The sequence below is a fragment of the Cynocephalus volans genome, chromosome 13 (assembly GCF_027409185.1).
Source record: "Cynocephalus volans isolate mCynVol1 chromosome 13, mCynVol1.pri, whole genome shotgun sequence".
In the NCBI taxonomy this organism is placed as follows: Eukaryota; Metazoa; Chordata; class Mammalia; order Dermoptera; family Cynocephalidae; genus Cynocephalus; species Cynocephalus volans.
This window is the reverse complement of record NC_084472.1, coordinates 5,196,673-5,222,692: the sequence shown is the minus strand read 5'-3', so window position 1 is coordinate 5,222,692 and position 26,020 is coordinate 5,196,673. Positions and strand designations below refer to the sequence as shown.

General features: G+C 38.0%; 1 protein-coding gene across 7 annotated transcripts in view; it reads right to left on the bottom strand.

Moving 5' to 3' along the window:
* TWSG1 (twisted gastrulation BMP signaling modulator 1) overlaps window positions 1–20,556 on the bottom strand; it is an 81,279-nt gene extending 60,723 nt beyond the window's left edge. For all 7 annotated transcript variants that reach the window (XM_063077361.1, XM_063077360.1, XM_063077359.1 and 4 more), the window contains exons 1-3: window positions 20,432–20,556; window positions 18,491–18,650; window positions 3,007–3,106 (exon numbers count right to left, since the gene is read on the bottom strand). In XM_063077361.1, the coding sequence (XP_062933431.1) occupies window positions 3,007–3,106; window positions 18,491–18,613 (223 nt within the window). In that variant the 5' untranslated portion in view covers window positions 18,614–18,650; window positions 20,432–20,556. The remainder of the gene's footprint in view (window positions 1–3,006; window positions 3,107–18,490; window positions 18,651–20,431) is intronic.
* Window positions 20,557–26,020: the final 5,464 nt, after the last annotated feature.

Genomic DNA, 26,020 nt, shown 5'->3' with positions numbered 1-26,020 from the left:
CTCAGAGGTCTGCACCCCACCCATGAAAAGCATGGGGAAAAGTATGGGGACTGTTTCAGCCTAGAAGAGAGGAGCAGCCACAGGTTTGCAAAGGACATGAAGAGAGCCTAATTTGGGAGAGAGCTGTCTACAAGAAGGAGTACTGCTGTATAAACAGAACTGAGATATCTAAACTTTATCCTAGAAAGTAGAAAGATTAACTAAATTAAAAATGAAAGATAAAGTTACATTATGAACTCACTCAAAATTTAAAACTGGTCATTCAACCCTAAAGGTAAATAACATTTTTTAAAAAAATGACAACTAGCCCAAAAGCACACCAGTTGCTTCCAAAATTGTAGAGATACAAACATGTATAATTATTCTTCCCCAGTAGAAGAAATGCAGAACTCTCTGCCTGGAAGAAGAAGCTGAATGGCACTGTTACCACGGTGATGGTTAGTGTGCGTGAACGCGCGCACGCATGCACACACAACACAGACACATACATTCACACTCACATATACACTCTTAAACACATACAAGCACATTATTTAGGCCATGCTAAAAGTGCATTTGTGTATTTTGGCATCCATGTTTAAATTAAATGCTTATATGTGTATATTAGAGATAAATATGGTTACTTTCTCTTTTTTAGTTTCATTGCACATATTAAATTAATTTACATTTAATACTCTAAAATAATTCAAAGCTTCCTTTATTTCTGCTGATATAATACAAAATTATACCCATCAATGGCACAGAATAGACTGACCATCTTGGGAGAATAATGCAGAAAGAGCTTACTTATGTGACAGTCATAAAAAAGTACATTCTATGTGCCAGACACTGTACCAGCTGTTAGAGATACCAAGATGAATATAAGAGGATGGAGGAAAAGACACTTCTGCTCTTGTTCTCTCAGAATTCACCATAAAACTGTAAGGAAAACCAAAAAACTAAAACACTAACTCCATCTCTGAAGGACCCAAAAGCTAAATGTGACTGACTACACAGTCTCCCTCACAGGCCAGTGTTCCCCACAGAACCCTGGGAGACTCAGAAATTGGGGCCGCAAGTATGGCAGAGGCAAGCCTACTTTGCAGGTACTTATGACTTCAAGTCCCTAACTCTCTTCTGCTATCGTAGGAAAGATGAGAAAGTTATTCTCTAGAGAAATCAAATGAAAGAGGCCCTGGACTGGGAATGCTAAAAATTGCAGAGGGTGGAGATAAGGATGAGAGAAAAAAAAACAAACAAACAAGTAAATTAAAGTACACTTACTGAATCTTGTGACATTGTCCCTTAAGTGCCCTAGGCATTTGCTGCCAGGCCCACTACCCCTCACCTTCACCCCACCTCAGACAGGCATCTGGATGATCCTTCTCTGAAAAAGCTGCGCAACCCCAAAGAGGAACATTTATAGGCATGAAATAGAGGGCTCCTCAACAAAAGGGCAGCTCATCCTCCAGTCATCTTTTAGGGAGGCAGACACGTTCCCAATCAGCTTACAGCACCCGAAGTTTACATAGGAATAGATGGCCAATGGTCACCAGACATTCGAGAAAACAAAAACAGTGCAAGGAGTAGAAGGAAAAACCTCAAAACAAAACTCTATAACAGTCCCAGAAGAATAAGATAAATATCTTATTTATAAAATAAAAACAGTATGTTTCCCGAAAAGGGACAAAAAAAGAAAGTCAAAATTTTCAAAATTTAATACAAGGGCTAAAAGACTAGGAAATCTCTCAGGAAGTATACCCAAAATACAAAAAGACATGTAACAGAATAATTCATTTAAAAACTTAGTGCTTACATTATTACGCATCAAACTAGTATTTCACACTAATTTATTAAACTGATTGTTAAGGTAAATATTGATTTAACTAGTTGTAGTTTTAATCCCATTTTGGGAAGATAAGAGAACTAAATCCTTGTCTACCGTAACAGGAAGTCAATTGGTAGCCTCTAAAATAAAAAATCAAGGGAGCAGTACAAGGGTATTACTTAGAATTATGGAAGCAACGCAGCTCTGAAGAGTTGAAAGTGGTGGTCTCTGGGACACAGGACCAAAGGATTAGAAAGAAGTAAGACAGGACTGTTTTAGCACTGCATGATTTCTAAAGTATGTGCCTACATCTCACTCTGAATAAAAACAGATATTAAAGTAAAAAAGATCAATATGACAATATCCCTGTTCTCAAGGAGTTTATACTCTGTTGGAAGAAACATGCAACGCAACTACAGGAGCATGCGGTAAATGACCCAGCAGAAGCATGCAGGATCCCATCTCAGTCAAAAGAGGAAGGTTTCTAAGAAAAGGGGATACTTGAACTGTGGTTTTAAAAGATAAAGAAGACGACTGGTGAGAGAAGGGATGATGGGTGTTTCTTCTAGCAACAGTCTACGCAGGTAAGTTTCTTTTTAAAACACAAATGATAACATTCTTTAAACACACTTTTGCACCTAGCTTTTTTTACTTAATATATCTTGAAGACTGTTTCTCATCTCAGATACTTCTTATAAAACATACTTTTTATTAAAACAAAACAAAATGCTTATTAAAAATACAAAAGTATAAAAAGTTTCAAAATAAGGAGTAAAAAAATTCCTCCTTAGTCCCCCATTCCTAATTCTGAAGGAATAAGCACTTTAAATTTCTTCCAAGACCTTTTTCTATAAAAATTAAAATACACATATGTAAATATTGGTTTTTTATTTTTATTTTTTAATTTAAATGTTTTGATTGTACATATTTATAGGGCACAGAGTTAAATTTCAATACAAGTATACGTGTAGTGATCAAATTAGGGTAGTTCGCAAATTCATCACTGCAAAAATTTATCATTTCTTTGAAAATACTATTTAATACAAGTGAATGTAATAACACAATGTTCTATATGCTTACTATATTTTATACACATACTTGTTTATACGTATAAAATACATTTACATTCTCTAAAGTCTCTTAAAGTCAAGGATTCTGTGCTAAGAAATGTTAAGAAACTTCCCTGTATATCAACTTACCAACACAATCACAGCACTCGTCCCAAAGGGCCCCGAGACACAGCATACACTCCTTACAGCAGGAACAATTCCCTTCACCGGGTCGGCACTGGCAGAGCTCCTAAAAACAAGACAGATGTTTAAACTTAAAATTGCAAATTACTAAAATTGTTAAAATAACTAAATTGTCTAAAATTGCTACTTTTTTAAGCAAAAAAACACCCACAATATTTTCATTTATAGTAATTTACTCTTGCCACAATTTTTAATTCAACATCATTAACTATTTGTAGGAACATAACTATTTCTACAATGTCAAGTAGATTTTTTCTTTTGGACTCATTTGATAAACATGTACTGCATGCTTTTACCTTGTTTTGAAGCAAAGAAAACATTGCAGTTTATAACCCATAACTTTACCCCAGACACCAACTCAATAAATAACTGAATACAAGAACAAAATCTACCTTTCAGCTATTGGATTCATTGTCTAAATTAGGTAAACAGCCAACTTGTAGTGGGAGCTGTGATTTTTCAATATGTAAGGAGTGAATAAAAGCATCTTCTAAAAAATGCTTCTTTTATTGATCTGTGAAATATTAAAACAGTATGCTTAGTGTGGTAGATTATTTACAAAGAAGGCGACAACTATTCCCCTTCCTATACCACCCCTCTTTGCAATGTAACTTCCCGTATCCTCTGGTCAAGGACAGGATCTATTTCCAGACCCCTTGAATTTAGATGCTCTTGAGACTTGCTTTGATCAACAGAATTTGGTGGAAGTCACATGTCAATTCTGAATCTAGGCCTCAAGAAGCCTTGAATGCATCCACTCTGTCTCTTAGGACTTTGCCCAGCTGCCCGGGATAAGGACATGTGGACACATCAGTCCACCTGAAGCCATCGCAGACCAGCCAGCCTCCAACCAACCAATGGCTGACAACAGACATGGGGAAGAGGCCAGAAAACCACCCAGGTGATACCGCCAACCCACAAAAGCAAGAACTAAATAAATGGTCATTGTTTTAAGCCACTGAACTTTGGGGTGGTTTGTTACTCCACAGAAGCTAACTAATACAGCTTGCTTTATAAATGAAGCTTCAAGGAGATGCCTTTAGCCTTTGCCCCTGTCCCCCTTGCCACTGTACTGTCACTCCTACACAACCCAACTTAAACAGAAGTTCTGCAGCTACCACTGCCCACTCGACTTTCCCTGGTTTAAGAGATACCATACATATTTATAAGAACAACGTTAATATTTTATGATTTTGTTGGAAATAACTTATGACAAAACTGATTTTACTCTCAGGCTTAGAAGGAACTTCACAGGTCAACTAAACCATTCTCCCATCTAACGTTTGTCCTAGAAATAAGACAAATGGTCTTTCCACCCACAACGGATGAGGAACCTAATAACCTAAAATAGCCTTTCCAATCTGGTAAAGCTCTAATAAGTGTTTTCTTATGTTGAACTAAAGTAGATTCCCAGAAGCCTGCTCTTTAAGACCCCTGCTCCCTCCTCCAAACATAATTTCTCTTCAACAATGCCATTCGAATTGTCCACGGATTGTGCACTGGACAGTTGGGACCGTCTGTCCCTCTTGGTTGCCACCCACCCTTGATTCCTACCCTTCTGGGTTTCTGCAGCTATGTTTTGAACTATATGACCTTTCTTCTCCCTGGATAAAAATAACTGGAACAAAGATAGAAAATAGACTTTAGCTGGTCAATCATATTCTCTTCCAAGATTTTGGAAGTGGGACACAGGTATCTGTCAACCTCTGTTAGGAACTTGAACTGGGAGATAACGTAAAGCTGGGATTGGGAAGGCCATATTAGGCCACGTGCATAGTCACAAGAAAAAGAGCACTGGATAGGGGAGGAAAAAGCCACTTGATTCCTTAACAATGTTCTACTTCTTAGTTCTGGTCCTTTGAGAGGCATAGCTGCACTTCCTGCTCTTAGAGATATTCTTATCAGGTAGAGATAATCTTATCAGTCAAGATATTTTTATCAATTGCAGTAGGCTTTAGTCACTTCCAACCAAAAAAGCCTGTTTAAAACAAGAGTGTCTATCTTTTACTCCCCTGTCCACTCATTTTAGATTAAACACCCTGTACTCCCTCCCCTAGGTTCCTCTGTTGTTCCCATGAAACAATGTTAAATTGTACTATCCTGACACAACCTTTGTCAGCTGGAGTGTGGTGATTGTAAATCATCATCATCATACTTCAGAGCATAATGTAATTAGTAAAAAGCTGTGTAGATCTCTTAACTTCTCGATTCTGGACACTACTTTTTAAAGTCAAAGTAGCCTAAAATTAGTTTACTATTCTAACAATTTCAGTAAGATTTAAAAATCTGAGACTTAATAGAACACCACTGATATACATGTTTTTAAAAATTAACCAATGCTATATAATATATAATTCTTGTTTCTTATTAATACTGGGCTTTTAAAACTTAAACATAGGACATAATATTTATCTCTATATTAAATTCATCATATTATATTTCTAAGACTATTGGAATAAGCCCATCCTTCTAATATGACATTTCTTGTAACAGTGATTTTAATTCCTGTTTTTTTCTCCCAAAGTCCCCCAGCTATTACACAGTAATTCTGGGATTCAACAATTGTGCTATTTTCTAATTCATTAGTTTGTTATCAGTGTATATCTGCGACCTAATGTATGCAAATTAGTTGACTCTCATTACTTGTGTACAGTATGTGATGATCAAATCAATACTATTAACATGTTCATTATTACAAATCATAATTACTTTTCGTGTCCCTTACCCAATTACTCCTTATCCCCTATCCTCCCCTTTTCACACCTCTAGTAACTATAGGTCTGTCTCTCCTTCTGAAAGTCCAAGTTTTATTATGGTTTTTCTTTCTTTGTATCTTAGCTCCCACTTATGAGTAAGAACATGAGGTATTTCTCTTTTTGTGCCTGGTTTATTTCACTTAATATAATTTTCTCCAAGCTCATCCACATTGCTGCAAATGGCAGGATTTCATCTTTTTTATGGCTGAGTAATGTTCCTTTGTGTGTATATATCACATTTTCCTTATCCAGTCGCCCTTCAATGGACATTTAGGCTGGTTCCATATCTTGGCTGTTGTAAGTAGAGCTATGATGAACGTGGGAGTGCAGGTGTCCCTTCTACAGGATGATTTCCATTCCTTTGGGTATATACCCAGAAGTGGGACTGGTGGATCACATGGTGATTCTATCTGTAGTGGTTTGAGAAAACTCCACTCTGTTTTCCATAACGGCTGTACTAGTTTACAGTCCCACCATCAGTGTAGGAGGGTTTCCCTTTCTCTGCATCCTTGCCAGCATTTGTTATTCTTTTTGATATTAGCCAGTCTAACTGGGGTGGATAATATCTCAATGTGATTTTGATTTGCATTTCCCTGATGATTAGTGAGTGATGCTGAGCATTTTTTTCATGTACCTGTTGGCCATCTGTATGTCTTCCTTTGAGAAATGTCTATTCAGCTCCTTTACCCATGTTTTACTTGGATTATTTGGGTTTTTTTACTGTGAAGTTGTTTGAGTTCCTCGTATATTCTAGATATTAATCCCTTGTTGGATGCATGGTTTGCAAATATTTTCTACCATTCAGTAGGTTGTCTTTTCATTCTGTTGTTTCTTTTGCTGTGCAGAAAGAAGCTTTTTAGTGTGATATAATCCCATTTATTTATTTTTTCTTTTGTTACTTGTGCTTTTGGGTTCTTACTCATAAAGTCTTCGCCCATCCTACATCCTGAAGTGTTCCCCCTATGTTTTCTTCTAGGAGTTTTATAGTTTCAGGTCTTATACTTAAGTCTTTAATCCATTTTCAGTTGATTTGGGTATATGACAAGACATATGGGTCTAGTTTCATTCTTCTACACTTGGATATATCCAGCTTTCCCAGCACCATTTACTGAAGAAGGTGTCTTTTCCCCAATGAATGTTCTTGAGGCTGCATTCATTTTACACAGACATTAGGTAACTTTGCTGGGCCTGATGACTAAAAGGACAGGGACTTACTGAGAAGTATAGATGCTTAATCACAAAGCTGGTGATGCTTATGTAACAGGTGTCTTTTCAGTTAATATCTATTCCCTGTTTAATTTGCTCATTCTTTTAATAAATTTCCATAACTGACCTCTCACTCTGTTTCTTCCTATCTGCCTTTTAAGATAATGTCTCTGACACAGAAGTCATGAGTTGTTCGCCCACAGTGTTTTGCAGGAGCCTTGGAGTTAGCTTGGTTCAGGACAAACCAAGTTAAACTGGTTGAGCTGCACACCTCTCCACTGAGCCTGTTTGAATATCTGATGGGTAACCTTTGATGTCAGAGGGCCAAAAACTCCACCTCCAGATCATGCTAATGCTGCCATTTTTTGAACATGCAACCCATGAAGAGGCATGCAGATGGCTTGCACCTGTGAAGATCACTGAAGACTTCCTCAGACCCTTTAACCAATCACAATTCCCCATACCTCACACCACTCCTAACCACTTCCCCATAAATAACCCTTCTTTCCCACTATCAGGAAGGTGGTTTGAGATTTATTTCTCCCATCTTCTCGCTTGGCTGTCTTGTGAATAAACCATTTTCTCTGCTGCAAAAACTAGTGTCAGTATTTGGCTTGCTGTGCATCAGGCAACAGGCCCCATTCAATTACACTTGATTCAGAAAATCTCAAACTTACCAGGAAATCTAGAAAAACAGTTATTATAGCTATGCTTTGTGACTTGTTTTTCCATAAAAACCTGTCTGTCTTGTCTTTGGAGCCAGAGAAAATTTTCTGAGGGCACATTTTTAGAAAATACTATCAGAGGTAACGATACTGATACTTTTTGTTTTTTAGCTTTATAAAGGTTGTCAGCCCACAAGCTGAAGCATACAACCCCGAGTCTATTTCTCAGCCACAAAAATGGGGATGGTATTGCTGGATTTTCCCTTTCAGACTTTGGCATCCAGATGAGCTAATGAATATCAAAATGCTTTGGTGACCCAGCAATCCCACCCGGAGATATTTACTCAAAAGAAATGGAAACATAGACCCATAGAAAAGAAATAAAGTTTCTTTTAAATTTTAATTTACATTCCATATAGAAAATATCCCTTTACTATCTTAGTTGCTTATATTTACATTATTATTTAAGCTAACTCAAGAGAAACAAATAAGAAAAGTAACAAATTACAAAGAACCTAGTGTCTCTCCTTTTAATGCAGCTTCCAAATGGTAGTTTGTTCAATAAATTACTGTATATTATGCTAAATAACTGAAAAATGAATGTCAACTTAATGGCTTCCATCAGAGAAATCTGAGTCTTCAAGGCATTCATTATGCCTTTTACTCTTAGGTATTTGTGAGATGTTTTAAATTGCAATAAAAGGATGGGTGATACTATAAAATTACTGCTAATAATGGAAAGTGAAAACTAACAGCCTATTTAAGTTGCTTGAACTGGCCTGGGTTATCCAGCCCTGAAGATTAAATGTATTTCACACCCTCTTAACAGATGTTTGTGCTGTCCTTTTAAATGTTTGTATGATAAAATAATATATTGTGGTTAAGGTGCTTATTGATTTATAATTTAGTGATAGAATACAAAGTGAAAAGCTATAGGAAGGAGAGATATGGGAGAAATGACCGAAAGATAATCTTTATTAGTGTACTGTTCAAAAGACAAAAATCCAGGCTAAGACTTTAATGATAAGAATTACTGCTATAACTGGGTGGATGCCAAGCAACAATATCCTAGCTAATATTTTTCTTTCTTTCCACCTTACTATAGTAAAAACTAAAAAACCTTTGTCTTAATAAAACAGAAATTTAATCACATAATTAAGATATTTTAGTAATTTGAGTAAAGAATAGAGAGTAAATCAAATACTCTATTCTTCATAACTCATGTCAGCATTCTTTTTAGGATATTAGGAAATAAGAAAAACAAGATCCTCAAACCATCCTTTTGGTCCGCATTTGTGCCTTTTCAATTTTCAAAAACAAACTTCTCACTTTCCAGGAGAAAAACAATGCATATAGATAAATTTAATATATGGCATCTAGGATCTCAAAATCTCGCTGCAAATCAAGAGAGCAAAAATGTACGGAAATCACTTGATTTATGACTATTGTTTTTAAGTCAAGAAACAAAGTGTAACAATGAATCTCCACATGTAAATAGTTATAAACACTGTAGCTCATCAAGTAATTCACCTTTTTCTTTTCACTCTACATGTCTTTAAATATCACATCACTGCATAATGTTTTGTCATGAACATATTTGGAAATATACACTTTAATTTTTTTGACAGCAAGTAAACTGTGGTTAGGATGAATGCTTCTAAATATAAAAAATAGTTTTAAAGTGTTTTGAACTCAAATATTGGAGATTTAAAAAGACCGTCAAAATGTATCTCTCTGTGATAAATTAAGGATTACAGAAAAACACAATTACTCCATTTAAATCAAGCAGAATCTTTTCTTCAGGACACTTAAAAAGAAAACTTTACTTTTAGCTGTTTCAGTTATGAGGACATAAGTGAATCTTCTATAACCAGAAAGGCTAGAGTCAAAATAAAAAGGAATGCTTTACAACATTTGTTCAGGGTTTTTTTTTTGTTTGTTTTTTGTTTTTGTTTTTTTAATTATAAAAGACCTTGGAAAATATCTACTAGAGTAGAAGGAGAAAAAACACTCAAATTCCTCCCACTTTGGTAAATTCTTATGCATTTCTAACAAAATAATAAATATACACTATCTTGACCTAAAAATATAAGCATTTCCCTATTATAAAAATCTGTCAACATAATTTAATAGCTGTATAACAGGACTTCTTACGTGCCAAAATTCAGAAATAGTCCTTAAATGTTTAATCCCTTCCACACCCTGTCCACTTTCTCATTCTTTATTAGCACTTTGAAAAATTTTGTTAGCCTTCATTTTACTATTATTTCAAAGTTTCCACTTCTTAAGTAGAAAATACAGTAGAGTTAAAATTTGTAATTTTCTCTTTGGACTGGGTTATTTACATTCTTTACTAACCTCACTATGACTAAACTTGGGTACTGCTCAGTTGAGTGGAACATGTGATTAAAACCAAACACAAAGTTCACAGAAGTCCAAAATAAAGACTGACTCAATGCTTCCAATTATTTACTGCCACCACCTCCCCCAAAGTTCTTAAGTTAACACGAACAGGCACTGTGCTGTTTTATATGCATTATGTGGAATCTCATAAAGCCCCTATCAAGATAGGTATTATCCTCAATTTTCAAATGAATTTATGAAATTTATACATCAATTACTGCTCAATTAGTAAGTGGCTGGAATTTGACCCCAGTTTTGGTTAGATAGTCCTGTTTTTGAAACACTGGAATGAGAAATATAAAGCTTATTTCTCATTAATTTATCATCTCAATTATAGCTATTACTCATCCTTAGACAGAATGAGCCCATAATTAAAGTTAGATAATCCTTTAGGTTATTTAATCAAAGGCATTATTATATCTTTCACTCTCAGTACCTGAATACAATTAGAAGTGCTACTGCCCAAGTTTAATCACTGTTTGTAAAGGTAAAATAGGTATCATTGGCTAAGAGTCGCAAAACCAGTGACTTGGAATTCAGTACTTAATTCTTTTGTTGCTTCAGCCAGTTAATGACTATATCATCTGCTAGTCTAGTCTGGAGTCTCAGAGAAAGTGTGGTTGATCCTCACTGCACAGATGAGAAGACAGAATGAGTGGTTTAGAGATACCTCTGAGTTCACACAACTGTGGCTTTGACACCAGGTCTTCTGACTCAAGGCTTTTTCTACCTCCACTGCATGTTACAGCCAGTGTACGAAGACATATGTTCTAGTACTATGGTAGAAGTCCTTAAACTGTGGTAACCATGTTGGTTCAATAATTTTATGATGGAAAAAACAAAAACTTTATACTAAATGGAAAACTGAAATTTATACCTTTGGGCTATCTTCTATTGACCAGTAAGAGTATTTAGAGAGAATATGGCAAGCTGTTTAAAAGCTTATATGAAATGAAAATCTGCAAAGATAAAAAGTTTTGGGGAAAAGTTATCATTTAAAATATATTTTACTACATTTGTATTAAGGAAAACCTTGAATATGAAAGAATTTCAATTTTTTGAATACCAGAAGACAGAGATTTTATATAACTATTCAGTCAACTTTAACAAAAAATATTATTCCATATACAATTAACATTCTGGTGAGATCTTAATCCTCTATGCAAAATAAACTGGAGGAGAGGCAGTATTTAAGACTATAACTACACTATAAGAATTTAAAATTTATTGTATAAACTTCCAAATTTCCAGGCCAGAGATGGAAACTAATAACTTGAGAAAGAATCTTATCTATATTCTGATGCTCATTTATTGATAAATATTTCCATTCTCTAACTGTTGCCAAGATCTGAGAGATTAGCTCTGTTGTTAAAACAAGGAAACATCATTGAAAACAACATTATAGTCTAGTAAAGACAACAAATGACTTGGACTTAGAGGATTTAAGTCCCAGCCCACAAGCTGAAGCATATGACCCCGAGTCTGTTTCTCAGCCACAAAAAGGGGATGGTATGGCTGGATTTTCCCTTCCAGACTTTGGCATCCAAATGAGGTAATGAATATCAAAATGCTTTGGTGACCCAGCAATCCCACCCTGAGATATTTACTCAAGAGAAATGAAAACATAGACTCATACAAAGACCTGCACAGGAAGGTATCAACTTTACTCATAATCATCAAAAACTGGACACAACCCAAGGTCCATCAGTTGGTGAATAGATAAACAAACTGTGGCAGTTCACATGGTGAAGTACTACTTGTCAACAAAAAGGAAAGAATTACCTGATATACTCAACAATATAGATGGATCACAAAGCATTATACCAAGTGAAAGAAGCCAGATGGAAACAACAGGCTACCTACTGTATGATTGCATTTACATTACATTCTGGAAAAGGCAAAACTACAGCAACAAAAATCGAATCAGTTGTTGTCAGGGGCTAAGGCGGGGAAAGAGCTAGGACCCACTACAAAGGAGGCACATGGGAACTTTTTAGGGTTACGAAATATTCTCTGTTTTGATTGTGGTAGTAGTTACATAAGTATATGTTTGTCAAAAGTCATAAAACTATATACCTAAACAGAGTAAATTGTACTGTATGTGAATTATACCTCAATAAACCTGACCAAAAAAATGCTTGGGAGATCTTTGAAAACCCAGTATGGTACACTGTGGATTCTCCATAAAATTTTTAAAAATAAACCTGAATTGAAAAGTATAAGGCATTATCTAAATGCAAGCTGGTATTAAAGCAATGCAGAAGACTGAAAATACATTTCTTTATTTGATTTTTCAGCTAAAACTGAACTTTTCCAAACTAACACAAATACTTTTATTTTTTTACAAAGAAACATAAAACAATGCTAGTGAAAAATAGAGAACACAAAAGTTGGATACAATTACAACATAATTGTTAAAAATCACCTAAACATAGAATAAAAACCTAGAAATGACTATGTCAAAAGAGTAAGAACAGTCTGTGTTTGGATAATAGGACTGATCTCCTTTTTCTATTTCTACGTATTTTCTGAATTTTTGAGTAGGAGATATTAAATAAGATACTCAAAAACACATACTGAAGTTTTTAAATATTAAATTAAGCAAACTAAGTATTTATAATATCTTGATTAAAAAAAACGGGTGTAAGAACAAATCTAATTAAGTAAATGCATATTGTGTAAGCATCAGTAATCAACCAAGCATTAGATTATACCTATGCTGACAGTTCTTTTACAACCTTTACTTAGGTCAATGGGTATTTAAAAACAAATAATAAAGCAAAACATCCTCAAACAATTAGCCTACATACAAAAGAATAAACATAAAAACTCAGAAAAGAAATATCAACCTAATTTTCATTATCATATTATTCTTTATGGATTCTAACTGATTGGTAAACTTTTGCCCTGAAAATAACATAAACTTAAGTGTTGGTACTGAAAACAGAATTTATCCTTTTGGCTAAATAAATCAGCATACAAGTTCATGTATATACATGAACTACATCAAATGGCACCCATTTCTTATATAAACCTAGTAACAAAAATTTAATGATGTTAATCCTATTTACTGTAAAAGTGCCCCAATGAACTTCTTTAAAATAATCCAGCTGGGGTGAGTTGGGGTAGGTATAGATGAACCAGCCATATATTGATCACTGTTGAAGCTGAGTGATGGGTAGATGGAGGGTTATTTTATTATTCTTTCTATTTTACATGTGTTGGAAAATTTCTAAGTGTTCCAATGAAATCCTGATCTTTGTATTAATGTAATAATTCAATAGGTGAAATAGCCAGTAAAAATAAAGTTAATCTCCTCTTATACATTTTAGCAGTTATTATATCTGCTGTAAACATTTGGAGGGAAACAATGACTTATTCTTCCTTTAAATTACAGCATGCTTAACTTACTACCTTTGGACATTAATTTCAAAGATTTTCATGGGGTGTTAACTAAAGCAAAACAGGACAAAAATGGGTAAGAACCACAACTTTTAATAGCAAGAAGTAGGATGAAGAAGAAAAAACAATATAGGAAAATAATGTTCACAGAGAAAAGATAAAATATTTTATATTGTAAGCCAAAATATTACTAGTAAAGCAACAAATTCAAGCTAACTGCAGCAAAAGACTAATGTGTAATCCAATTTGCACTGATTAAGGAAAAAGAGAGAAAGTTAATTTTTTAGTTTACAGTAATTAAGAAAGCCCTAAAGTTCCCTGAACTATTTATATTATTATTATTATTTTTTTTTTTTTTAAAAGATGACCGGTGAGGGGATCTTAACCCTTGAGCTGGTGTTGTCAGCACCATGCTCTCTCAATTGAGCCAACCAGCCATCCCTATACAGGGATCTGAACCCGTGGCCTTGGGGTTATCAGCACCACACTCTCCCAAGTGAGCCACGGGCCGGCTCCTCTATTTATATTTTTAACTTAAGACAAAATATACTTTAAAAAACTAGTTCACATCCCCATACTGGCCAGCCACCAAAAAAGATAAAAAATAAAAAATAACCCCCCCCAAAACTAGAATTATTGGTAAGAAATAAACTATTTTGAAATTCCAACTTATTTCAGAACATTTTTAATTTATTTAATATGTAAATTAATTTTTAGAATAAAAAAGCAGACTGCTGATTTAGCACATAAAAATGCTAAATAAACTTTCAGATAACCAGTAATGTGCTAAAATAATGCATCAATGATCTCTGGACCTAAGTTTGAATATTTTCATGAAATATAATGTATATATTCTCCTTAAAATGACCATAAATATCAGCCAAAAGTACTCACAAGTCAATACAGGGTTTTTCCATCCTTGGTACATAATAGGCCTTGAGATTTCTGGAGCAGAGCATAATATTGATGCAAATTTTAAAAGGTCCTTTTAAAAGCAGCAGAAGAAAGTATAAAAACCTTGCTAAAAGCAAAATCCTATATTATCAATTTTTTTTTTCCTGAAATAGGATAGCTGAACCACTCATGATATGAGCAAGGAACTATATCAAGAGGATGACAATCTTACTTTCTTGATGTTTAGAGTAGATTTCTTTCCTGTTAGAAGCACAAAATAAATATTTATATAGGGACCACCCTTATGCATAAGCAACTTGTAGGAGTGGCAGGAGTGACTGTACTGCCTTGCAACCATGCCGGTAAAAAATATTTACATAACTATGAGCTTCCAGGGAAAATTTTTTATACTTAGTTATTTCATGAGTGCAGAGGGCTCAACATAAACAAATGTTCTAACTTATCCTCATAGTACTTCATTTCAGCACTACAGATGTTATTCAACCTAAACCAAACCAGCAAAAAAAAATCTAAATTCTTTCTGAGAGAGAAGTAATATCTTTCTTTAAACTTCTACAGCATTGTATCTCTGTCTTTCTTACAGTACTTACCTCCTACCTTTTATTAGTCATTTCTGTACATGCTCTTCTTCTGTAAGTTTAAGGAGAAAGCTATTATTGTCATCTAAAACGTCAATGTAGCTTGTGCTTTGTTGAATATGAAAGTGGAATTTTAATGATAACTCAGTATATTGCAATAGAAAGCAAAGACTCAGCAACTGTTAACCTTTTCAGGGCCATCAACCATTCTGAGAACCTCTTGAAAGCTATGGATCTTGTCCCCAGAAAACTGTACATATACAATTTTGAATATAATTCTGGGGATCCCCTGAAGCCCTTAAGACACCTAAGGATCCCACTTAAAAACTGCTGGTGCATGAAATACCAATAGCCAATGCCTTCTTCAACTGAAGAGAACAGGGCTAAAAAAGAGGGTGTTAACAGTTCAAGTGTCTATCAGACCAGTGAGGCTACCCCACACTCTAGCATCTACTAGAGCAGACACCCCACACCAGGGATCTACTGACCATCAACCCACCCTTCAATCACAAGAAAACGAGCCAATCAAAACCAACCAACCAACCAACCAAAAATTCTCTTCAGGAAAATGATTAGCCTCAGATATTTATAGCAGCTTTATTTAAAACTACCAGTCTTAGAAGCAATCAAGGTGTCCTTCAATAGGTGAAAGGATAACAACTGTGATACATTCATACACTGAAGTATTAATCAGCAATAAAAAGAAATGAGCTATCAAGTTATGAAGAGACATGGAGGAAACTTAAATGCATATTGCTAAGTGAAAGAAGCCAATCTGAAAAGGCTACATTCTGTACGATTCTAAGTACATGATATGCTGGAAAAGGTGAAACTACTGAGATAGTAAAAGACAGTGGTGACTAGGGGTTTGTGGGGAGGTAAGGAGAGATGAACAAGTTAGAGCACACGGGATTTTTAGGGTAGCGAAACTATTCTGGTTGACACTGTAATGGCAGATACATGACATTATGCATTTGTTAAAACCCATAGAAAGTACAAAGGGTGAACCCTAATGCAAACTATGAATTTTAGTTAATAATAGTGTATCAATATCAGTTCATCACTAGTAACAAGGATAACACACTTCACTTGCTTTTCCAATGTTCACACTTATATAGTACTCTTTACTTTTTAAAGTATTTTGTCTTAAATTTTTTTAAGTTAAAAAGTAAAGCAAACAAAAAATCCTTTGAGAGTATTTATCAATATTAGCCAAAAGCTTTCTCTTTTAAATACTCCCGTACAAAGCTAGATATTTTAAATAAAGTATAATTGTTAACTATTTGAACTAATGAGAGTTATAGACTTGAAAAGTCAAAAAAATAATTTGGGATTTAAATGAATTTCCACTTAACCATGAGTATAGAAAATGTTGTGAGACTTTATTTTTAATAATGAATAATGAAGCTATATTGAAACTACCTGGAAAGTGGCACAAATTCCCTGCTGTCCACAGCACAAAGCCGGACTTCACGTGCAGATGACAAAATTTCCTGCCAGCACAAGCCCCAGCAGACATGCCATGTCAAACTCTCCATGTGTAGAATTAGATGATTAAAGAAGTACTACTAATTTTTAAATTGTAATACTGGTCTGATGTATACGTTTTAAAGAGTTATCCTTAAAGATACTCAGACACATGGATAAAATAGTATATAAGAGATTTGCTTGAAATGAAAACAGAGCTGGGGGTGGATGGTGAAGTGGAGTATAAATGAAATAAGGGTAGCCATAAGTTAGTGACTGTTATAATTGCTGATGGGTGGTTCATTACACTCTTCTCTATTTATACTTGAAAATGTCCATACCAAAAAAGTTAAAAACCCACCAACAAACAAACATCTCTAGTTAACTGTTTGGGTTTGTAATGCAAAGTAAGATGGGGGCAACTAGAATTTCAACTATTAATGAGGTCCAAAATGTCAGTAATAAGCACAAAATGCCTCTGATCTATAAAAATAATTTTCACTCTAGTACATACACACATGTACTCTCAAATGAGGATTATAGTCAAGAGTTAGCTGATTCATATTTTACACAGAATGCTAACATGTGTGGTTATCGAGCTTCTTAGCCCACAGCCAATAACTAGAATGGAGGTTAATACAGGCAGAAGTACGGGCCCAACCGGTGGCTCACTCGGGAGAGTGTGGCGCTGGGAGCACAGCGGCGCTGGGTGCGCCGAGGCCGCAGGTTCGGATCCTATATAGGGATGGCCGGTGCGCTCACTGGCTGAGCGCAGTGAGGGCGACACCAAGCCAAGGGTTCCGATCCCCTTACCGGTCACAAAAAAAAAAAAGGCAGAAGTACAAAAGGCGAAAGACTGCTGATGGTCTAATAGGATGGGGAAAGAGAGAACAGCTATGTAAGACATGCAGTTTACCACTAATTAACACAACTTCATGGAGAGTAATAACCAGCCAAATTACCTAACCTCACTTTTCTCCTCAAAAAAATGAGAACGGTAGCTACATTAATAGGCTTGTCCTGATGACTGGAAGAGAGATAAAATTTTCAAGTATCTTGGAAGCAGATTCTGCAATCCCAGCCTGCAACCTTGTGAAAGACCCTGAGTCAGAACCACCCAGCTAAACTGCTTCCGGATTCGAGACCCTCAGAAACTGCATGAGATAGTAAATGTTTATTGCATTAAGCTGCTATGCTTGGGAACACTTTGCTACAAAGCAATAGATAACTAATACATTAAACTTAGGTTTATGTATTTGTCTATTATTTGACTAGCTAAATTTTTGTCCAAATATAGTCATTGAGCCTCTTTGCTATGTAAACTAGATTATACAAGGTGTATTAGTCCATTTCTGTTGCTTATTACAAAATACCTGACACTAGGTATTTTATAAAGAAATAAAGTTTATCTTATAGTTTCGGAGGCTGAGAAGTCCAAAGCCCAGGGAACACATGCAGTGAGGGCCTTCTTGTGGGTGGTGACTCTCCACAGTGACACAAGTATCACACAGTGAACGGCTGAGCAAGAGTGCTAACCTGCTCACTCGTTCTCCTTATAAAGCCATCATAACCATGCCCATGACCATCCATTAAACCATTAATGGGTTAATCCATTCAGGAGGGTATGGTCCTCACAATCTAATCATCTCTTAAAGGCCCGACCTTTCAATTTCCATAATAGGATTTCCCACTGTCTTAACACTGTTATAGGGGGATTAAGTTTCCAGTACATGAATTTTTGTAAGATACATTAAACCCATAGCACAAGGAAACTCTTTAGAGAGTACTCATCACCTTGTAATGACATGTTTATAAAGCAGGATTTTATACTTGGTATTGAACTTCTTGAATTTAACCTCATTTGTACGCAAGAGAACTAAGGGAGTAAAAATACAGACCAGTGTGTCATGTACCTCAGGCCTTGACCTAATACTGAGGCCTTACACTGTACTATATGCACACTCTAGATGTGTATGTATACCCTATATATCTGGTCTACAATATATTTTAATAGTAATAAAAGTACCCATCATCCTACCTGAATGAGGCATTTGCTCACATCACTGGCACAGAGTGCTTTATTACAGCTCAGTGACACAGGGAGCCACATCAGGAACGTTGAGATGGCTAGAGCAAGCATAACAACACAGTCTGACTTCATGTTTCTTCACAGAAGACAATCAGTAACTCCCAGGAAGCTAATCAAAGAAAAAGGAAAAAAAAAAAAAAAATCAAAGATAAGCAGTAGGGTAAAAACAAATACAAAAATGAAAAAAACATAAACCAAGACTTACTGTTTGTGTCAAAAGACTCTTGAGTGATCATGTAAAGATCATTCTCAATGAAAGATTACTTAAACATTAAAAAAAACCCATATCTTATATAATATCATGCTGATAGCCATTTTCAAAGACCTAGAATACTGAAATTCCTCAGATTACCCAGAAACGGTGACTGTCAAAGTTAGAGTGAATATATCTAAACCCTCAGTAATCTGAGAGTCTATCAAGCAAATAACTAGTTTCAATACTGCATTCAACTTTAGTTTTAGGTCCATTATTCAACTTTAAGCCCATATAAAAACTATTAGTATTGTATTATAATTTTAAAACATCTAGCAATTTTTCAGGTCTTAGAATCAAAACAAATTTGTAAATGGAAATTATTCTGATTACTCATGACTATCCTATTTTGTCTCACTACAATTAGCCAAAATAAAGCAGCTCAAAGAAAGGAGTAGAGTCCATAGTCACTCTTTAAATAATTAAGCAAATAGCAAAAAGGGACAGTAAATTGTTAATTGCGTTAAGAACTCTAAGTAATTTATTAAAATGTGAAGATATTGTTTTAATTCTATTAGTACCATAGACTCTTCAAAGTTATTAAGATGTTACAGTTCAAAAAGAAAAAGAAAAAGAAAGCCAGCACAAATTCTGACTGGGGCTAAAATGGCCAACCTGGTTATATATATATATAAAAAAAAAAGAACATAATTTCTTGGGGTTAAAACGCACCCATAAAATATAACCAATTAAAATAGACGACTACTGATGTAACAGGGAGAAAAGATAAAAGGTGGGTTTACGGGGCCTTTATGATTACTCTAAACTTTTATTCTAAGTATCACGAAGTACAATAAAGGAAAAGCAATAAGAAGGTGAAAAGAATAAAGGGCTTTGTAGCCGGTATGACTCAGTTCTGAAAGAGAAAGCCCTGGAGATCTTCACTGAGGCCCGAGAGGATTCCCTGAAGACCGTTAGTGACCTAATTTTCTGATTTATTTAACATCACATACCAAGTCGGATGATTTCTGGAGCCACCAGTATGTACTTGTGGAGGCCAAAGAAGATATCTGAAAACGGATTTTCTGGAACTAGTTTTCACCCTACGATCACTAAAAATGGGATTCCCCCCATCTTTGATAGTTGTCTCCTGAAATGTTTAACAAATTCACCTCGCTCCCAAAATGCTGCTGGAAAAAGTATTCAAGTGCAAAGGGCATGTACGATCAGGTAACGGAATTATTTAAAGGGCCTCTCGGTTGTTTTCTAAGGAATTAGAAACAATGACGCATCCGCACTACTCTTCATCCATCACGACCAGTTTCTGCGAACCTCAGACTGGCGACTGTGGTCCCCAAGGCAGACGGCACTGACAGCACCCAGGACAGGGCAGACACCTCTGTTCAGCTGTCCCAGACCCCGAGGGCGCGGGCAGCCCGGGGGGCCGGGCACCGGGGGACTCCCGCACCCACCCTCCCCGGCTCGGCCGCCGCGGGCTGCGAGGGCCCGGACCCGCACGGCCACAGAGATGCTGCGGGCTCGCGCCGCCCGGCCTGCGCGCCCGAGCCGACCGCCGCGGCACCCCACTTTGTCCTCTGCGTGCGCCGGGCCCAGGCTCCTCCAGCCTCCAGAGGCCCGAGCTCGGCGCCCGGCCCTCCCCGGCCACTGAGGCTGCACCCCCGGCCGCTCCCGCTCACCGTGCGCCGCGGCGCCGCGAGGCCGACTGCCCCTCGTTCCCCGGCGGGTCGGCCGAGCCCGGGGCGCGCCGCGGCGGCTGTGCGAGCGAGGCCAGGCCGCGCCTCCCGCCGTCCGCTCTGCGCAGCGCCCGCCAGCCTCGGGCTCCTTAAAGAGACAGGCCCACCCGCCGCCCTCCTCCCGGGCCGCGGCTCCCGGCTCCCCCTTCCCCTCCGCCCTATCTCGGGTCCCGCCGCCGCCAGCTCCCGCCAGGAGGCGTCTCTCACTCCCCGGCGCTCCCGTCAACTAGCGCGCCCCGGCCCCGCCCCCGGCCCCGCCCCGGCCCCGCCCCCGCGCTCCTCCCCGACGCGGCTTAGGTCCCCTGCGCAGCCCACCCCGGGCTCCCGCAGACCTTCCTGTCAGACCCGTTCTCACGGTCCCCTCGGCTGCGGAGTGCGCAGATCAGCAGCTACTAAGGATTAAAGGCTAGTCATGTTCTGGTGGCTGAGCTGAGGACGTGCCGTGCGTTCAGAATGAGCCCCTGAATCCTCACAGCGCCCCTGTGAGGGGGCTGGTGTTGGCCCCGCCATCGGCACGCAAGACCGCGGCACTTGTTATTTGACATCAGAAGCAGCATGATTTAAAATGCAGATTTCAGGGATCTGCCTCAGACCTACTGAATAAGGACCTCCAAGGGTAGAGCCTTCCGGAGTTCGTGGAGCGATTCATGCGTCCCTGGCACTGTGCTTGGCACTGGAAACGCGGAGAACCCTGGCCCGGAAGGGCGGACGCCTGCGGGTAGACGATGGCCACAGCGCGCCGCGCGGCCTAGGCGGCAGAGCAGGCCCGAGCGTGCCCCACGGGGATACTCATTTCAGCCTATATTTTAGAAACATGGGGTTCAAGGAAATCGAGAGTTGCACTCAGTTCTTTCCCACAGCCCTGGGAATTCGCTATTTAAACAAGATTCCAGGGCGATGGACTTGAAGCTCACTGGACTAGACGATCCACGAGGCACTTGCCCCTTGTAAATGAGAACCTGGTGTCAAACCCTTAATCTACAACGAGTCTTAAATGCTTTCCGGAAACAGAAAGGATGGAAATAGCTGATTGGCTGAGGGCGGTTCGCATTATTGATGTTGCTCTATTTTTTGTACAATAAGTATAGATTTAAAAAAATCCCTGAAAATTATCCTAAAGATATAAGTAAGGGTGTACACAAATATAAATTCAAGGATCTTATTCTTCTGCATTACTTACTGGTTACATGAATTACGACACTCCAGATCAGTGGACTAATTCAGCCACTAAAAAATGATATTGTAGATCAGACGTTCTCAAACTTTTGGGTCTCAGGATCCCTTTACATTCTTGAAAATTAGGGAGGGCTCCAAAAAGGTTTTGTTTATGTGTGCTACATCTATCGACACTTTTGAAATTACAACCGAGAAATTTTTAAAATATTCATTATTTCATATAAAAATAAACTCATGGTAACAGGAGTAACATATTTTATGAAAAATGAGTATATACAGTGTTACAAAATGAAAGAACAGTGAGAGAAGGACATGGTTTTAGATTTTTGCTATTCTCTTTAATGTTAAGCTTAATAGAAGGCAGCTGTATTTTTATTTCTGCTTCTGTATTCAAACTGTTGCAATATCATATATTATGTTAGCCTCTAGGAAACTTACTGTATACTTGTGAGCCCATGAACCCCTGAAAAGGTCTTGGAACCCCCAGGGGTTCCCAGATCACTCTTTGAGAACTAGTGTTGCAGATGGATATGGTTGACATGGAAAGATATTCATGGTATATAAAAAATTTTAAGTAGTATTTTTAGAATGATTAATTTTAAAAATTCTGTATAGTTATTTTTAAAGGTCTGGAAAGATAATTATGGTGTTAGCAAGCAGTAGTTATCTAAGTAAGACTAAGTGTTGGTCTGTTACTGAGACCCCAAAGGTCCTTTTGCTTGCCGCACAGTAGCCAATCATTGAGAGACAACGGTTGGTGTAAGGAAGGGTAGCCTTTAATCAGGAAGCTGGCAGCCTGGGAAATGGTGGACTTGTGTCTCAAAGACAATCTCCACCCCTCCCAGCTTTGCCAAAGGGCTTTATAGGGGTCTCTGGTGAAAAGTTGATTCATAGTGACCAAGCGGGGATGTGCAGACCCGCTTGAGTTTTTCAGATGATAATCATCAAGGAAATTCCCAGGTGGGTGGTGACCAGTGTCATACTTTATTCTCCATGGGTTCATTTCCTGGTATTCTCAAATAAGATTAGGTTAGTAAGCTAGTAAAGAATGGCCATGTGGGTAAATAATTTTTCTCTAGTTACTTGTGTACAATGTGAGAGCAAGAGTCACTGTGTTCTAGCAATTAGCTGCAGGCTGTGTGGTTTGGCTTACAGGAGAGAACAAGTTTTTAAATTCTAAGGCTTAACAAAATGGAGTCAGTTCTGTTCAGGCTGTTACATGTTATGTTTTTCTTTTTGCTCATGTATATTTTCCAATGTCTTTGCTGTATTACTTTGTTAATAAGAAAAAAAAATACAGTTATTTTAAATTTCAATTAAAGGTCCTCTTTGACAGACCTCAGAAGGTCAAATGGTGGTTGAGACTTCAGGTGGATATCAAGTGGTTCCAGATCTGTGGTTGGCCTTTTGAGGATCTGGGAGCCATAGGAGTCACTATAGTGGCTGTTTTATTTTACCAGAAACCTTTATGATCAATGTGAGATGGTCTTACAGTGCCATAAAGCTTCTTAGTGGGGTTTGATGAAAAGGTCAAATGAACCGATCCTCCTAACTTTCAATCAGCTACAGATGCATCCACCAGTGGATTGAGACTCCCAGCGAGCCACAGAAAGGGGGTTGTGTTAGTTTCCTATAGCTATTGTAACATATTACCACAGATTTAGTGGCTTAAAACAACCAAATTATTACCTGACAGTTCTGGAGGTCAGAAGTCCTAAAATCAGGGTGTCAGCTTCTAGAAGCTCTTGGGGAGAATCCCTTGCCTTGTCTTTTCAGCTTCTAGGGGCCCCTCCCCCCATTGCAAGGCCAGCAGCTTCAGCATCTTCAAATCAATTCCTCCTGCAGCCTCCACTCTCTCTCTCTCTCTCTCTCTGAATTCTCCTATCACAGTCACATCTCCCTGTCTGACTCTGATCCTCCTGCCTCCCTCTTTATAATGCCTGTGATTATATTAGGCCCACTTGGATAATCCAGGGTAATCTCCCTATCTCAAGATCCTTCACTTAATCACATCTGCAAAGTCCCTTTTGCCATATAAGATAACATGTTCACAGGTTACGGTGTGGAAATCTTTGGTGTGGGGGAGGTGCAGCATTATTCGGCCCACCACAGGGATGATAAAAGGACAGTTGTAGTTTGTAGGCTTCTGGACTAGAGCCCACTCTCATCTCACCTCTGGGCCTTGCTTTGCACTACTGATCCGCCCCAGAAGAGAAGAAGTGTAAGGGGAGTCCAAGGCAAAGGTTTTTGGTGCCCAACTAAGCATCAATTGGTTTGATTCTCCACTTCTGAGCTCCATGTTGCTGGTTCTGTAAGGTGGGAAAGGGTGGACAAAGCCCCAGTCCTGGCCTGCAGGAGGTAAGGTGAAGGGTCAGGCGGGGAGGCTTTCCAGCACCCCAGTGACCAGCTGACTGCAGCGGCGTGGGATTCTGGTTGAGAATCCATGGTCCCATTCTTATCTCTTTCCACTTGGGTGAGTCAACTGAACCAGGTGATTTGGTTTTGGAGATTTGGAATAAAGGGAGCCACAGTTTCTAAGCTGCTCTGCCTGCTGTTTTGGGGGGAAGATGTGTTGGGGATGGAAGGCTGTGTGAGGAGAAACCTTTCTCTCTTCTTCACTCTCTTCCATAAGTCCTCCCTTGTGGCTTTGTTAGGGAATTACTGCAAAGTTACCAAAAGAATAGGAAAGAAATTACTTTCAAAGCCCTCTCAGCTCTTCCCGTTTTAAACAAAAAATGTAGTAGTTCTTGAGGATGCTTTTTGTTAGTTTTGTTTCGAATTCTGAAGTCCCTCTGCGATGAAGGAGTTGTAAATCCACCAAGCTAAAGTAAGGCTCAGGGTCTGGAGCTGCAGGATTTCAGGCTAACCCGAAAGGTTAGGGGAAGGAAGTATCAGGGCCTGCCTACTGAGAGAAAATGCTCTTTCAGCAAAAGATGTTTGCAAGGGTTATCAAGGACTATTGGGATATTTACAAATGTTCTCAAAAGCCTCTTAGGCTTCACAGAATCCAATATTGACACATGCTCACTGAGGCCTACCAAATTAGATCCAAACTCTGTAGCTTATGTATTTAAAATATTTATTAATTTACCTTCATTTTAGCTTCCCTTCCTCCTCCCCAATTACAGAAGTAATACATGCTTGGCTGGGGAAAATCCAAAGATTATGGAACTTCATAATGACAGCCCCTTTCCATTTTATTCCCTAGAGATTGCCCCTACTAAGAGTTATATGTATATTCCTGCTGTATTTTGGGGGTCACATATGTTAACATATATTTGCCAAAAATGAAATATGTTAAGCACACTGCACTGCAAATTACTTTTCCCACTTAATATACCTAGGACATCTTTTCACGCCAGTCTAGGTAGCTCTGCAACCTTCTTTTCTGATGTTGCATGAATCCTCTCCATAAGCCGAGCTAGTCTATTTCACACTTCACATTTTCCCACTCTTGTATTTCTGCACATTCTTCTTTTTGCTTGTGACGGGATTCTTACCTTTTTTCCGGCTACATAAATTCTATTCACTCTTTAAACCCCATTCAGATATCAAATGTCATCTTCCATGAGCAAACAGTGCCTGGCACATAGTAAGTACTCAGTCCATGGTTATTCAATGAATCAATTAAATTAAGGGCCCGCTCAGCTGAAGTCCCCAACAGCTTCTGAGCTCCTAAAGCATTTATTTGCACTCACTTTTTACTCTTAGTGTATGTATATATGTTTAGTTTCGTCAACTAATTTTGGAGGCTTCCCCAGGGCAGTAATAATGTCATTAATGCATTACTTCCACTGTGTGCAGGGATTGCTAAGGCCCTTGGAGGATCCACAAAAACTAGGACTTTGGTCATCTCTGTATTAGCCAAGATAAGAACAGTAGTGAAAAGGTGAAACAATTTGTGAAAAACAGAAGACTGCATAGAGAGAGTCGAGAGCTTAATAGGCTCTTTAAAAGATCAGGAAAACCAGGAATCAGTGAGTGGAGTTGGAATAATTGGAAAACTTCCCTGAGGCTTACACATGAACTGAAGGTGAGGTCGAACTTGAAAAGACAGAGAAGAGGGAGACTTTGGCGTGGAGACTGAAAGGATGACCAGAGAATGGCCAGCTGGGAGTAGAGCTAAGTGTCCCTGCAGCAGACCACCCAAGGCAACCACAGTCCCTGATGGCAGGGCCACACCATTGTGTACAAGAGGGTCTTCCAAGTATCCAGCAGACTTAATGTCTATTGTGTGTGCATGTGTGTTAAAATTCACATAACATAAAATTTACCATTCTAACCATTTTAAAGTATGCAATTCAGTAGCATTTAGTACAGTCACAATGTTAAGCCACCCCCACCACTATCAAATTC